Here is a 16,288-nt window from a genome sequence, read left to right as displayed (position 1 = left end):
TGCGAGGTTTGCCGAGACAATAAGGTGGGAGCGATCTGTCCTGACAGAAAGGTCGTCTGCTTTATCTTCTCGGACTCTAATTACTGAATTACTTACCGCATGACTGATTAGCCCAAGCTCACGGGTTTTTCGTTGTTATTATTTTTTTTTCCCGAGACAGCAACTCGAAATTCTGATGCGTGCCTGTGCTTTTTTTTGTATTCCTGTTTTTAAAAAGAGCTGATCTAAGGCTGGAAGGGGGAGGGAGGAACGGACGGGGACAGACACCCCTCTCCCCGAAATCTTACCCCTGGGAAAATTTACTTCGTTTGAGAGCACGCAGTCCTTCCTCCCCTCCCACAAAATGTTTTGATAACCGGTTTATCAGATCAGTGATTCCTCCCTCCCGCTCCTCCTCCTCTTCCTCGCCCCCCCTCCCCCTCCCCCACGTCCCCCGCCCGTTTCCCCTCAAGTTACTTCAAGAAATCAGATCTGTCAGGACGGGCGAAAAAAATGCCACTTCCCAACTAACAGGCGGAATCCAGCCCAGATTTTCAGTCCTTTCTTCTTCTTTTTTTCCTTCCTCCCTTTCACTAATTTATCCCGATGTTAGCACATTCTGTCTTGTAACACCCGGGCGCCTGTAGGTTTGTTTCATGGGATCATTACTTACTGATCAGGATGGCTCCCGGGTCCGGGGCTGAAGACGGAGTGTGAAGTTGGGGAAACATTTTTTTTTTTTTTTAAATTACTGTGATGATTATTACCTCTCGGTGCTTATTCAGGAAAAGCAAACAAACAAAAATCTGGTCCTTGATGCTTCACTTCTGAATGTGAAATACTACCTACCAGCTGGTAAAGTTGTGAGGCACAGCATTTTTTTTCTTTTTTCTTTCCTTTTTTTTTTTTTTTTAAACAAAGAGGAAAAAACCTAAACAAACAAACAAAATCAAAAAAGGACTTCTGATCCGTGTGCCAAACTAGGGGGAGATATGTTATTGACCGATTTATACTGGCTGAGATGATACTTGCTTTCTACTTCTTGATCACTTGCTCTTTAAGTAAAATGAGGCACAGAGTTGTTGCTGAGACGAGTGGGAACAGCATTTTGATTTGCTGGTTTAATTAAAAAATTATGAAGGATTAAAGGTAAGCATTATGCATATATATATGTATAAATATTTCGGCAGTCGACTGTAAAAGGGAGAGATCCCTTTAAAAATCGTTTTAACTAAGCTTTGTCAAACACACACTCATTTGCGGTCACTGAGGCCACCTTGGTGCAGATCACTTAAAGTGTATGTCTTAATCAGTTTCCTGTACAGTCAGTAATACTATATTTAACAGACCTAACAATTTTGTGACCTAGGAGTACCTTAGAAATGTTTTTAGAACTGTTATCTTAAGAATATTTTTTAAAGGAAATTTTTATTTCTTCTCTTCTTTTTAATCTATGGAGTTTAATATTTTCCAGTAAACATTTGTGTTTATAGGTTGTTGTTTTTAACAGAAGCTGTATCGTGGCAAGGAAAATGAGGTTTCCCACTTCCCTTAGCGCTCTCTCCTCCCCCTCCCAAGAGATTAAGTGGAAGAGGGGTAAAAGATAATATAGGAGAGTCACAAAACTTCAAGGGTCTGGTTTAAAGCCACAAAATCCATGGAATGCAGTGAAGAGTGAATCCGTGTCCTTCCTTTTTTCTCTTTCGTGCCTAGGTGGTGGTCCAAGGGGTTAGATTACAACATGTGCTCCAACAGCTAGGCACCACTTCTAAGACTGTATTTCCTGAGCTTTGTGGATTTGAATCATGTAGTTAATTTTTTCTTTCCTTTTTTTTTTTTTTCTTTTGTGGGCATAGCTTTTTAAGAGAGACTGTGAATGTTGGTATACAACTAGATTAAAGATGCTCGGTATAAAAGCATGGCAGTCACTGCCTCAGGTTTAGCAAACTTAAGGAAAGAGTGTGGCAATGGTGAAAGATTTTGCTTCCCCCTACCTTACTCTTTTTTTATTGAGTCATGTTATATTCTGGTAACACCTAGACAAGAACTATTTGACTTTTTCCCTCCTCACAGGACAAGGTGGACGTGGACTGCACGTTGTGAGCCTAGACACACCTGAGGGAGGAAGACAAGAGTTGAACTTAAGAGAGAGCCCAACGGAGATAAACGAATGTCCCCACATCTCCAAAGGAAAGTTCATCAGATTTTTACTCTAGAGATCTCATATTCAGGATGTCATTGAACACTTCCACTGCAGGAAAAGGTGTGGATCCAAACGCAGTTGACACTTATGACAGTGGCGATGATTGGGAAATCGGTGTTGGGAATTTAATAATCGATTTGGATGCCGATTTGGAGAAGGACAGACAGAAATTTGAGATGAATAATTCTACTAATACCACCAGCAGCAGCAACACCAGCTCCAAGGATTGTGGGGGTCTGGCTTCCAGTGGGGCTAATGCTACCTCAGCCTTAGCTGATGGCCTAAAATTTGCTTCTGTTCAGCCCTCTGCTCCCCAGGGGAATTCCTCTCACAAAGAGACTAGCAAATCAAAAGTGAAAAGGAGTAAAACTTCTAAGGATGCTAATAAATCTCTGCCTTCTGCTGCCTTGTATGGGATTCCTGAGATCAGCAGTGCTGGCAAGAGGCAGGAAGTCCAAGGGCGCCCTGGAGAGGCAACTGGCATGAATTCAGCACTGGGTCAAAGCGTGAGCAGTAACCCAAACGGCAATAATAACACCACCAGCAACACCACCACCATTGCCTCTTGTGGGAAAAACAAAGAGGAGAAACCAGGTAAAGCCCTGGGGAGCAGAGGCTCCAAGCGGGATAAAGATGCAGGAAAATCCAGGAAGGACAAGCAGCATGACCTACAGCAGGGCCACCCCAATGGCAGTGGGGGTGGCAGCAGCCAAGTTTCCTCTGGGCACCTCTATGGCTTTGGGGCCAAGGGAGGCAGTGGTGGAAGCAGCAGCCCCTTTCACTGCACCTCCTCTGCTGTGGGGGAGGTGAGCAAAAGTACCCCGGATTCAGGGTTAATGGGGAACTCTATTTTGGTAAAGAAGGAAGAGGAGGAGGAGGAGAGCCACAGGCGAATCAAGAAATTGAAAACAGAAAAGGTAGGACAAAGCTCCTCTCCACCTCTTCTGTGTTTCCCTGTGTCTATAATAAGTGTCCCATGACCGTGCGTCTGGCGCCTGTGTCCTTCTCTCTGCTGTGTATTTGTAACATGCATCTGTTCTTCCTCTTTTCTTTAAAAAATCCAAACCAAAACCAAACCAGAGACCTCTTCCCTATACAGAAGACACCATGTTTTCAGTGTGCTGCTCTTCCTTATGATTTCCTCTCCCTGTCCTCAGACTTGGAGAATGTTTCTCTTTTGTCTGTTCCTTTTGATTGCACTCGCCCAGAAGGAGAAACCCCGAGGTGACCCCGACTTAACTGGCCCCAGTCTTAGCAGAAAGCAGCGGTATCCGTGGGATGGCATGTGTTCTCAGGCTGGGGTGTGCATAGCTCACGCTCCAGGAGCAGCAGGTCTTGTATGTGCTGACTCTCTTCCACAACACTGGCAGGCATTTGTGGCTGTTCCTCTCCCAAAGTCTAAAGGAACCCCTCTCCCTTCTCTGACCCACTGTCTGGAGCTGAGATTGTGCTTGGGGGAGGAAACAGGAGGTATCAGCGGAGACCTCCGCTGTTGCCCTTTGTGGAAATGCAGGATGCTTGTCATGTTGAGGGGTCCTGTGGTGCAGGAGCCCCAGAGGCCCCCAGAAGCTGGTGTAGCAGACTGGGAGGAAGGAGCTAGCAGACAGGCGGTGCCTCTCGTCTTCCTGGAAGGAGGATGCTGGGAGGAGGGAAATGCACTTTGTGCTGAGATATGTGTGTGCAAAACAGCTTTTGGAACAGAGGGGTGCAGTTTGTCTCCAGTCTGGGGGAGTTTTCCTCTCTGAGCTGCGCTGGCTCTTGGATTTGAACTACTTGTTTGTTGAGTGGTTGAAATGTATGAAAGAAATCAGACGGGGGTGTGTGTTTTTATTCTTTTCTATTAAATTACAAAGGATGCTTTCTGTAAGAATAGATGGCCATGACTCTATTCTCTGGGAAGGGTAGAGGGAGAGCTTGTTGTCTTTTGTTAACTGCTGGTTCAAGGAGATTCTGGTGTTGGTGGGAATTGTTCTGTCCCTAGGGCAGAAGGCATCTTCTGGGGGACCTGAGGGTGACTGGTTGCCAAGGATTACAACTTCAATGAATTCTACAGGTTGTTAAACAAAAGTAACCTGGTCTGCCTGAAAAATAAAGCAAACTAACACCTTCCAAACGAACAATCTCAGGATGTTAGAGTGTAACTGTATTGTCAGCTGTTGGTCTTAAATTACCTGCTTTTACAACTTCCCAGCGATGGGAAAACTTTTGGGTCGGTGTTAACTGGTCTGCATGTGTCTGGGAGGGCTGAAGGTCTCGGGGGAAAAGTTATGTCTTTTTACGACCGGGATACTGGCTTTTTGTATTTTGGTCATGTTGGAGTTTTTGTAATACAAAGTCGACTAGAAGATTAGATTTGGGTGTTTGTGACACGAGATATTTGTTAGTACTAGAAGATAATTTCAAGGGCTTTTGTTCAAGGCGAGGAACAAATTAAATTTTATATTGTATGCATATTATTGCTTTTAAGATAGCGTATCTGTGGTTGAATTTGAATGAGCCTTGTGACCTTTTCTAAATGCAGATGAGAAAACCAGATTGCTGTGTAATTCATGTGTACATGTTTGTGCTTTGATTTATGAAAAGTGCTGTTCGCGGTGGAAAGGTGTCCTAAAATCTCATGGTCTCTTTATTAACTTAGTACAGTGGGCATTTACTTCTGTTGCCAATAGTCTTCAAATTGCAGTTCTCTAATCTGTTTTAACTATCTAGATAAATTGCCCTAATCCGGTCTTCACAATGGCTGTGGTTAAAGAGTCAGAGCCATTTGATTGGATTCAGTGGCTGCCTGGAATGTGGGAGGTACTGCCCTTTTGCAACCTCCTTAGCCTTTTAATCTCTCAGCCAAATGTTCACATTCAACAATTTTGTTTAGCTGGCAATCTGAACATTTCAGTATCTCAAAGGCTGCTGCCATGGCAACAGAGATTAGAGGGTGGTGTGGTTTCTCCCGTTTTTGTGTTCTTTCAACTCTATAGTCACACAGGAAATTGTATGAAGAATCTATAAACGTACGAGTAATCTTATGTGCAATGTAAATGGGATGGCATGCAAATTTAGAGCAAACATGTATGGAGGGGTTCAGCGTCAGTGTACACTCTGTGTGTTGTAGATGTCGCTCCAGGAGGAGGTCTGGAGCTTGCATTTCCAGCGACTACCACTGCTGTTGGCACACACCGGCTTTAACATAGGCTTTGCACATCAGAGTCGTGCAGCCTTGGCCATTGTCTGGCACAATGGTGTGCTTACTTTCTGTCTTAAGTAACATCCCTTAGCGTTTTTCTTACCCAGGAATGTTCTCTTTTAGACGAACAGTAATGTTAATAATACAGCTTGTTGCTGACAATGATTGATACCTGAAGTCCAGCTAGTGGCAATATTAGTGACACTCAAGTGTTTTATGTTTGTTGTTATGGCTTTTTTCCCCCCAAATGATTAATAATCATTAGGAAGATATTTTTAAGGGGTTTATATTCCCGAAGTGTTATTGCTTTGACTGTTTATGCACTAGAACATACCTGATGTACTTGAAAAAAGCACTTTGTGTCTGTAGGTAAATATATGATTTTCAAGCATGCATGTTAAAATCAATTTCCAGTTATCTTACTGTTGTGCAAGACATGCCTTGTAAATTTGGAAGTTTCCTCTTAGAATCAAATGAGTTCATGCCTGCTGATTCAAAATCTACAGGTTTTTATATGTGGTGTGGAATATAATATTGCATTTGTTTACTATTTGTGAAAAGCTTGGAACAGATTCCCAGGAGTTGTAGTCACTGTTTAGCTTTCACAGCATGCTTCAATGTCTATTTTTAGTCTATTTATTCTGTTTCCTTGCTGCGGAAAGTCATGTAAAACATGATAAATTGGATCTTATGAAGCCTAATTAAATCAATGACTGTGTTCTGCTGGCTCTTTTATGCGGAAACCGCAAGTATGTTGTAAAAGTCGCCACTCCCCTAATATGTGGATAAAGTCAAAGTATGCTAAGATATTTGAGCTATATTTGTGCAGTCCATTTTGTGGTTAAGCCACCAGTGACATGTCTGAATAAGTAGCTTTGACAGGTAGGCTAACCACTCCTAAGATTTTTGGTGTTAAAACCTGTCTCCATTTTCCATTTCTCATCCATACCATTTTTAGCACAGTTAGTGACTGTTTGTCACATGAACTCTTCATCTGTTTCAGCTAAGTTTTTCTGTATTTTTAACAACTGTTATATTGAAAAGTGTTCAGGGTATCTACAAAAACTGCTTTGTGTGCATTGTGAGGAGATTTTGGGATTCAGTCACAGTTTGAGATATGGGAAAACTGTATTTGGTATGGGAAAATCAGTATGTTTACATTAAAATAGTACAGAAGACACAAAGCTGTAATTGGAGGGGTCTAGTTACAGTTCTAAATGTATCAGTGTAGTGATACTCCAGGATTGAATTTTTCTCTTTTATTAGCTCAGCGCTTCTCATTAAGACTGCATTTCTCATTTGAAAGTTGTCTTCAACAAATTAACGTTCTTGGCTTGTATTCTTTCATTCTTTATTTTATTTTCACTTTTTTTTTTTTATTTAAATGCAGGTTTTGAGGGTGTTTTGCACTTCATCAGGAATCTCTGGGTGCATTTTCCTGTTGATGTAAATTATTTAAGTACATGCTTTGATTAATGATGTTATGGAGATATGCTTTTCATGTACTTTTCTTGCCGGCCTTGTGTGTAGTTTATTCACTGTGAAATAAAAGGGCAGGGAGGTCACTTGCTGTAATTAAAGAACAAAGTCTATTGTTGTTTGACTGCAAACTGTTTTGAAAGCTACATAAGGGATTTAGCTGTTAAAAACATTGATAACTATGGATGTCTAACAATAAGCACAGCTCAAGGTTCTTAAAGTTCTGTAGTGCTGTCTAGTAGTGTGACGGTGCTTTTTGAGCTGGGTGAAGAGGTGTTGCCCTTTGGCTGAGGAAAGCTTTCCGTGCGAACCTGCTGACCTCTGCCAATATGTATGACCAGGTCTGCTATTGAATTCCTGTGCAAAGCAAGAGTTAGCGTAGCACAATGGAGGCTGGTCTAGAACATCTATCAAATCAAGTAGGGAAGCTGTCTGATAACCGTACTCGGAACCATTGGAAAAATATTTCATTTTGGGCATTGGTAATTTTACAATTTTAATAACTTCATAAATACCCAGTAAAAAGGAAAGGATTGATTGTCCAGATGTCATGAGGTTAACCATGTTCTCCATGTTAAAGGGCTTTCCTGCAAGACTGTTTTAATTATAGCTATATAAAGACTTGTTTTTCCAAAGTAGCATTTTATAGTCCAATAAATGAAATGTATGTTAAAAGTGCTAAGCAAAATCTCCCGTAACCATAGAGGTGTTCAATAACCAGATTCAAGTAACATGGAAAGTACCATCTGTTCCTAGTTTTCAGCATAAGCCCAGGAATTGAATAGCTGAGATTTGTTAGTATTTTTTCAACTTTCTTTCTTTTTTTAATTATTATTATCATTATTTTAAAAAGTTCACCTGGCACTTTATAGAAGCTTTCTGAAATGCAATAATACCAGAGAGACTGTGAAAACATGTGTTCGTACATACAGTTAACCAGTACTACTTTCATTTAAAGAGATTTCCAGAAGCCCAGTCATTGAAAAATTTATAATAGTGAATCACCTCCTGCAGGCAAACATAATAAGGGTCTGTTCTTCAAAGGTCTGACTGTTCAGGTAGAATCTGATTTACTGTGTCTTTCCTTACGAAGTAAAAGGAGAGGGGAAGAGAGGAACACCTCCCCCCCCCAAAAAAAAAAGAACAAAACACCACAAAACAAACTCTCAAAGAATAACTTTAGCAAGCTCTTATCAGTCACCTAATTGCATATGATAAAACCATTGACTAAAATTTCCCATGTATATTTTTCTGCTCTTCAGAGAAGTGTTCTAGAATTGTTGATATGGAGAAAATTACTCTTTTAGAGATAACTTGTTCTAAACTGCTAGGCAATGAGATTCTTGGCTGCAGCCTATGAGCCCTGGATAAAATGCCATCCGGCCTTTGTTTGAGGTCTTTTACTGAAGCTAATGACTGGTCTTGTGCCGCCCTGAGATAAATGACATTATCTCTGAGTGGTCTGACAGGAAACAGACATGTTAATGGTGAAGCTGCGGGGAGGATCTGCTGTATCTCTGACAAAAGAGTAAAGCTTGGACCCCTGGTTGTGATCATTAACACAGAATGCATTCCAGCTTCTTCTACGACAGCCTTCATAATTGGAAAGCTATTTTATCGACAACAGTGTAAATCATAAATGTGAAATGTGCAGATTTCTTGCGTGCTAAAACTCGTGCCATTTTTGTTTCCTTTTTTTTTTTACTAATAAGAAATGGATGATCTCTGTAGTACTGACATTTCTGGGAGATCTTGGGGTCTGCTTTCTGTTAACTGGACACATCCTTTGCACGTTGAATGCAGGTTACCCTTTATGTGCTCTGTGTTAGCCATGTGATTTGCATTTCTGAAAGTAGGTTAAAAGAATAAAAACACCATTAAAATCTGTTTCTCCACATTTCACATGGTTATTGGTGCATGTGGTATTGAGCAAGTATTTTACAAGCATCATCAGAAATATCATCTTGGAGGTACAAACATTTCAGCTGTCCTTCAGCTATGGTTCCATTTTGGATAAGGACATATATTTTGAATTTCTGTTACCCACTCTTGAAAAGGTTAGCTTGCTTCTGCAGGAATTTAGGCAGCTTTGTGTCATTGCCACATGGTCTGTGTTTCTCAGATGTAGTACTCACTTTTTGAATGGCATGTTGCAGATTTATTTCATGATATACAGTTGGAATTGCTGATTATAATGAAGTTTTAGAGCCTACCCTGCTCTGAGCTAAGATACTTTGTACAGATGATCCAACAGCAAGGTTGGATAAGCATAATATTTATGTAATACACTTAGCATTGTACTAGCTTTATATTGTGCCTATATGACGTTCTAATGTACATGGTGATATATTGCTCTGTTCCCTGAAAGGGTGGAAAGGTTATCTGACTTCTTACCTGTACTTATTTCTTAGAACAGAAATACATCCTCCCGTGAGTCCTCAGATAGGGTCACACCTGTGGATCTGTGGACGCAGTGACTTCAGTTGTAGGGCTGGCCATCGTTTTTACTAAAAACTAGTGTTTGATTTAGTGTGTTTACATGACAAAGAGTTTTTTATTTCCTAATAATCACAGAAAATATATGGATTTTTTTTTTAAAATGTGATCTGTACGTAACATTCACTGTTTGATGAAAGAGAGCAAAATGGTCTTCCATGGAAATGTCTGATCATGCATAATTGCAAAAAGTAAATACCTTTTTAACAATCAACAAAGGTAGCTTAAACGTTTTTACTCCTTTTGCACCAGAGCGTTTCTGCCTAGTGCAGCTCTTTTGCAATGCAGCCTTTCACCAAAGTGAACAATAATGCAAGCTATCGTTCTTTAATTTGCTTAAAAATATGTTTGAAACATGGTAATTTTAATAAAGATGATTACCAGTTTTCATAGCAAGACTTGAGGGGCTTTCTTAAATGAGATTTTAAATCATGAGATTTTTTAAATTATTATTATATTCTTGAATTAAACCCACAATTTACTGAAGGCCATTTGGGCAAATAGGAAGGTCAGGCAATGACTTTTGGTTGTGCTGTAGGATTTCAGTAAGCACTCTCTACTGCACTTTCTCTTTCAATTCTTACAAAGCGGTCTTGGCAATTGGAACAAAGCCTTTATATTTGAATGAAAGTTGCAAAACTATCCAGAGCCGCTAGGCTGATGAGCAAGTTCTTTGTCATTTTTGTTTTCTTTTTTTAAAAAAGATGAGAGAAATATCAAGGGGGTGGGAATAGGTAGTTTCCTCTGATGCCCCTGTTTGCATATACATGTACACATCCATAATATATATGCTTACATATACTAAGACTACTTGATTAAACAACCTAAGTGAGCACACAGGACAAGTTGCATGGAATGAAGGAGGATTGATAACTGTATAGATAGGTTTTCCAGGTCTAGGGTCAGTGTGGCACCGATTAAATTTTTAAAATCTAATCAAAATAAAAATAAAATATTGCCTTTAGTGACAGAGATTTGTAATATGTCTGCTTTTACTCTAATTTGGCAAATACTGCTAAATCTCAAGATGAAAGGATGAACTTCTCTAGCATCCTCCTGTATGTAACATCTACTGGGAATTAAATATGAAGCTCTTTGTTTCACTAATTTTGATGTGAAAATGTGCTACATTGAATTATATGTCCTTCATGATAAATCTTCCTCAGCCGATCTTCAGAAAAAGAATACCAAATATACTTGATTCCCTTCTCCCAGTTTCTGAGTCTCCCTAGCCTAAATCTTATTGTGTGCACAAACCCAGCTTGGCCGAGGTGTTTGTCTCCTGAGAAACTCTACCAAATAATAATGTAAGGAAAGAGACCTCATGACGCTGTTTGAAGCAGATGCCAATAGTGGCATGTGAATGCAGTTTTTGCAGTCAAAAGAGCAAACTAAAATGTATTGATTGTGGTTACTTGGTGTTTTCAAAACACTAGTATTCTAGTAGTTGAATTGTCGTGTTAACCAAGAAGCAGATGGCATAACACCAGAGAAGTGTATTTTTACTTAAAGAAACTTTAGAGGTTTTGATGTGTTTTCTTTTCCTCTTATTTCCCTGATGGCTTTTTTTTTATTGAAGAGTAACATGAGGAGACCTGGTAGCAATTTTATTGCTTTCCCATAACAGTTTGAAATAATAGCTTGGTCTTTGGTTGCCAGTCAAATTTCTACCAGTCAGCTTGATTCTGTTTTTTATCATGTGGCAGTGGAATATAAAAAGTATATGTTTGTAGTTTGCCCTCAGAAACCAGCTCTTTTTTTCATGCTTCAATTAGCAACAGAAGACTAAGCTCCAATTGGTCACACTTTTGTAAACTCCAAGGGCTTGCTTTCTTCATTCTGATAAAAGAAGGCACCAAGTTTAGACTCTGTTTCCCAGGAAATTTCGAGGCACATCTGGCCTCTTTAACTGTGTTCACTAGACAGTTTGATTTTGCACACATTTAGTCATTTGCATTATCCATTGAATTAATTCAGGGGTTTTGTTAAGCCCATCCCCCCCCCCCAAATACAAGTTCATGCTATTCAAATGCCACCTTTATTGATGAATTTCATTGATGCTATGCTGAACTGTGGTAGAAATAGGACTGTAGATACCACAGTTGCTTGTTACGTAAGCACAGCTTTTACAGTTTTCACCACTTCCCTCAAGCAGTAAGAAGAGTGAAAAGCAACTTGTAATCTCCTTTCTCATAGTGTGTAGGGCCAGACCAAATTATTTTTGGATTTCCTGTCACCTCCTTGGCTGATTTCTGTGGATGGCTTATGTTAAAAGCAACAATAATGTTTGAATTGGAAGGGTTTGGCCTTTGGGTTTTCATTCTTCATGGAGAACTGTTTATTTGAGTGTGGTTCGCCACACAACATGGATAGTACTATCAAATCTGTGCTTTATTATAGGCTTTTAGCAGTAAAGCAATGGCAGTAGTTGCATGTTTCGGGGTTTAATGTTCTTGCCAACTTTTCCTTTTTGAAGGAGAGAAATGAAACTAGATCTGTATCTCTTCAACCAAAGGTAGTAGTTAGAAGCAAATACAATTAGAAATGGACCTCATTACTCCATTGAACTTTTTTTTGCTGGCAGGAGTTTTAAATCCGATTTAGTAAATGTTGAGGGATTTGTTCTGTTAGTTTGCACTGATGACAAGGATCTAATATTCCAGGAGTATTTATGGATATAATGAACATATTTGACATAAAGTTTTACTAGTTAATACTAGGCACTATATGTTGAATTGCACTAGAGTTCTGGAATTTGAAGAAAAAATACTGCTGCATTTTGAGAACAGTGAAGGTGATTGCTCCACACCCTGTGTTACTGAAAAACCTAAATTCATGTTCTTACTCACTTCAGCCAGTAGTAAGGTGCAGCTATGTAGTAGTGCTACTCGTTGCTGTTCAAGGACAGGATTGTATACATGTTTGTGTGTGAATATATATCAATATATGCTGGTGGTGTATATATATATACATACATATATATATGTACATACATACACATGAAAAAAGAGCTGCTACTGTTTTATAAATACAGCAACTGAGTTTTGGCTAATAGTTTTATTTACATTTCATGTCCAGATCTTTTAACAGTCTTTCCTGTGACGCTGCAACGGATGCCAAACACTGAAGGAGAAAGCTAGCAGCTGTTTCCATTACAGCATTGGTACATTAGCCTCTGCACTTTTCATTTTATAATCTCCTCCAACCTTTTCTAATCACCCTCTAAAAAGGCTTTTGCTCTCCTGCCTCTGATTTATCTGTCTGCAGGGTTCTGTGTTATTCTTAGCTTTAAAAATGTAAAATCTGTGTGATTTTTTTTTCTCCTACGAGCTTAAGGCTTTGACTCGTACTCACACTGAGCCAAGGGCTCCTTTCTTAACTCAAGTAACTTGAGTTGTGTCAGTGTAAGTCCTTACTTGAGGTGAATCCAGGTTACAAAACAGGGCCCAGTATGACCAATTTGATTATTCTTGTAGCAACGTGAGCCACTGTATGAATTATATTTTTTTGCACACCATCCGAGTAGTGTTTTGTTCATTCTTGCTCTTTCCTTCACCATCTCTCTGAAAATAATTGTTTCATGCCTGTATGCTCTTATTGCTGAGATATGACTGAAAACTGCGTGCAGTACAGTAAGGCACATTCATTTTCATCTAGTACCCGTTTATTGCCTTGAGCACTGTAAATCTGTCAGCTCTTCACGATGCTTTCACCTCTTTCTTCATTTGCTCCAGCTTCTAGTTTGACAATGTTCCCCTGAGGCAGAGTTCTAATCTGCTTTCAATTAGTTGCAAAATGTGACTCAAATTTCCACATTATGGCTGCTGTTTTACTTGCACGAACACATCTAGAAACAAATTAATGCTCTTGAATATTTATTTTTGAGCCTTCAGATTTACTCTGGGTGGAAGAGTTGCAAACTATTTTTAAACTACCTCCAAGGTTTTTATTTTTCCTCAAACTGAAATATTTATTAGAAGTTTAAAATGCCTCTTACTGGTTAATTTTTACAAAACCTTTCCAGCTGGTCAGTAATTACTGAAGATACATTGATAAAGTTAACAATACATATAGTTAATGCTTAAATTTGGATGTGATTGCTGTGCCAGTTTAGGATAAGAGACACTTCTCTGCAGTGTTAAGCACTGTTTATTTATTTATTTATTTATACCTTTAACTAGTTTTTCAGGACGAACATACTTACCTGACACCTGTCTGACTGCTATCTATTATCTGCAACTCCAGAAGCTGGCATTTGGCTGAGGGGGGTGGAAACAGACTGATGAGTCTTAATAGGTATAGCTAATTAAAAGCTTTTTGTGTGTCATTTTGTATATGTCTGTGCTTGTGTGTGCATGAGTACGTGGGTGTACCTTTAAAATATTATATATAAATTGAATTTTAAGGGGTTTTCTGTGGTGTTCATGTTCCTACGAGCAGCTGCAGTAGGAGTATGGCCTCTGATGTTGTATTCATTGGGGAAATAGTGAAATTTTGAGTGGAAAGTGTGGAAATCAGGACTAAAACACTGAGGAGAAGATGAATCTAAGTGGAAGTCTGAACTTCCTTATTCAGGCAAAACTAGCATTAGAGGTTCCATGGCAATTCTGTTCTATTACCTATCCACCTCTAATGCCTTATGTCTGTAGTTGCCTATACAAACACAGAGTATTTAATTGAAATATAACAGTAGCTAAACTTGCAAGTGAAAATCTTTATGGCGATTAGCACACTAAAGCTTGGCAGATTGATGTCAGCATCTGTAATAGACTTTGAATAGATTTGTGGAATTTTATTGGAAGTATATTTCTTAAGTTGAAGTTGCTAAGTACTTCTCATTTCTAAATGCGATTTACACCTGTAAATTTAGCTTTTCATTTACAATAATTCACTTATTTATAGACATGTTTAAAAAAAATATTTAATTGTCTTTATTGTCCCACATTGAGGTGGTAGCCTGATAGCCCCATGCTGTATGTATGAGTATCTGCATGACGTAAAGCACACACATGCTGTGTTTTGGTTTGTAGTCCCTGAGAACTTATTTTCTACTAAGAACAAAAACGTAAAAATAGAGATAAAGGAGAATTATCTTGATGTTATTTTATTTTCTCTTGAGTCATGAATGACTCTTTAACTGCAGAGATGAAAAAGCTAACATGTTATTTATTTCTCTAAAGGTTTTACTTACTCTAATAGACTCCTGTGATTCATAACATCATTCTGTAAAGAAACAATATTTGCAAACATTGTGAAATACTGCAGCAGCATGACATTTTTTTCTCATGCAACATCAAAGCGTTTGAGGTTCAGCTTTGTAGCCACGGTGAATTGCAGTTCCTGTGATTGTCAATTTTTGAGAAAAAAGTACACAGACAATTAAAATTCAAGTGAAATGCATGTATTTGTAGCTTACAATAGCTGACTTAAAGACATCCAGAGTGAGTAACCAAGCCAATATATTAAAAAAACACCTCCACACATATGCGTACATACATATACACACGCAGCCACAAATTATTAATTTTTCAGGCAAAAGCCACAGTGCTTCAGAGAAGCATTAAATGCTTTTGTTGATAGCTTATAGTTTTATAAACTCTAAATGAGCTTATTGCCTTTTAACCAGCACTAAATAATAGGAGAACCTATGAGCCTCCACATTGGACCCCAGCCAAGCAGCCAAAGAAAGAGAGGGGGAAAAAAAGACAGAAGTGAATGGTTTAATTGTAGAGCAAATCATTTGTTTACAGATTAGGACCTATTTGGTAGCTAAATCCTATGGACAAGGAGGTGAAAGAATCAGGCACTAAGGTACAGGAAATGAGCTTTATATTTTGTGAGTAAGTCCTGCTATTTTTGCTTCCTCCTAAAGCAGAGGAGACAAGGAAAAAATGAATTGTTTAACAGCAAAGACTGCTGAACAAACTGCACATATTAAGTAGGAACAAAAGGGTAGGAGAAGGGAAGTGTTGCTGCACTTTGGTGCTGACAGGAACCTGACAACTGGAGCTGCTTCCAGCTAAGGGGCACCGGCTGTGGCAAGAAGAGCTGCCCTATTTTGTTTTCCATCTAAATGGAGTGGGGGAGAAATACTTCTGTTAATCTGAGCAAACATAATACATTTTCTTGAACCTCCTTCCCCAATATGCAGTTTGGCTTGCTCACTAGAACTGCTCCACCCTTTTTTTTTCCTTCTCTCTTTTTCTCCTCTGTGCTTTTTAAGAGCAAGTTTTTAAAATAGGCCTTTGTTTAAGTATCATAATTAATTAGTTGACAGTTCAAATGGTTAGGAAGTGCTTGTGGTTTCTGCTTTATTGTTGTACAACATTTTTTTAAAGAGTTGCTTACTGGTGGCCTGTAAATTTGAAGATATCATTTTCATGAGTCGTTGGTTTAAAGATCAAAGCCAAGAAAGCATTATAGCAGAAGTGGAGTAACCTCTGCAGTAAACATTGTTTAAGCTTTTTCAGTTGAACTTCCTTTTTTCAGTAATTTATAACCTTTCAAAAATTTTATCTTTTCTGTTGAATTTTCTGTGACTTATTCACTGTAATTTTTCTCATGAAGTGCTTAGCAATGCTGTGCATTGTTTCTTTTCATATTGCTTGATTGAAATTCACTGACAGTATATAAAATATTGCTCTCTGCTTATGCATAAACAAATATAGAGAGGGTTGCCAGTAGGTTATGCTATTAAAAATATTTTTCCCTCAAATTGTAGTCTACTAAAGAGTAACCTTAAGAACAGTGCTTTTCTTAATAGCATGTTTCTTTCTTTAAATTTAGTTTCTGCTGCATTTCTAGGTCACAAGAATGAGAGAGAGTGCATGGTGAAGTGCATGCAACTGTATTCCCAAGTAACAGGCCACTTCCCCCATTGTATTTAGGCACAGAATCTGGTTGCTTCAAAATGAGTAGCAACATGAGCACTAACATCTCTGCAAGGAGAA

General features: G+C 38.8%; 1 protein-coding gene across 1 annotated transcript in view; it reads left to right on the top strand.

Moving 5' to 3' along the window:
- Positions 1-928: 928 nt before the first annotated feature.
- ZNF608 (zinc finger protein 608) overlaps positions 929-16,288 on the top strand; it is an 80,914-nt gene continuing 65,554 nt past the window's right edge. The window contains exons 1-2 of the mRNA XM_027710293.2: positions 929-1,128; positions 2,053-3,099. Coding sequence (XP_027566094.1) covers positions 2,212-3,099 — 888 coding nt within the window. The 5' untranslated portion in view covers positions 929-1,128; positions 2,053-2,211. The remainder of the gene's footprint in view (positions 1,129-2,052; positions 3,100-16,288) is intronic.

Source organism: Pipra filicauda, unplaced genomic scaffold, assembly GCF_003945595.2.
Source record: "Pipra filicauda isolate LSUMZ 115617 unplaced genomic scaffold, ASM394559v2 scaffold29_size4552773_pilon, whole genome shotgun sequence".
In the NCBI taxonomy this organism is placed as follows: domain Eukaryota; kingdom Metazoa; phylum Chordata; class Aves; order Passeriformes; family Pipridae; genus Pipra; species Pipra filicauda.
This window is presented reverse-complemented; position numbering and strand designations above follow the sequence as displayed.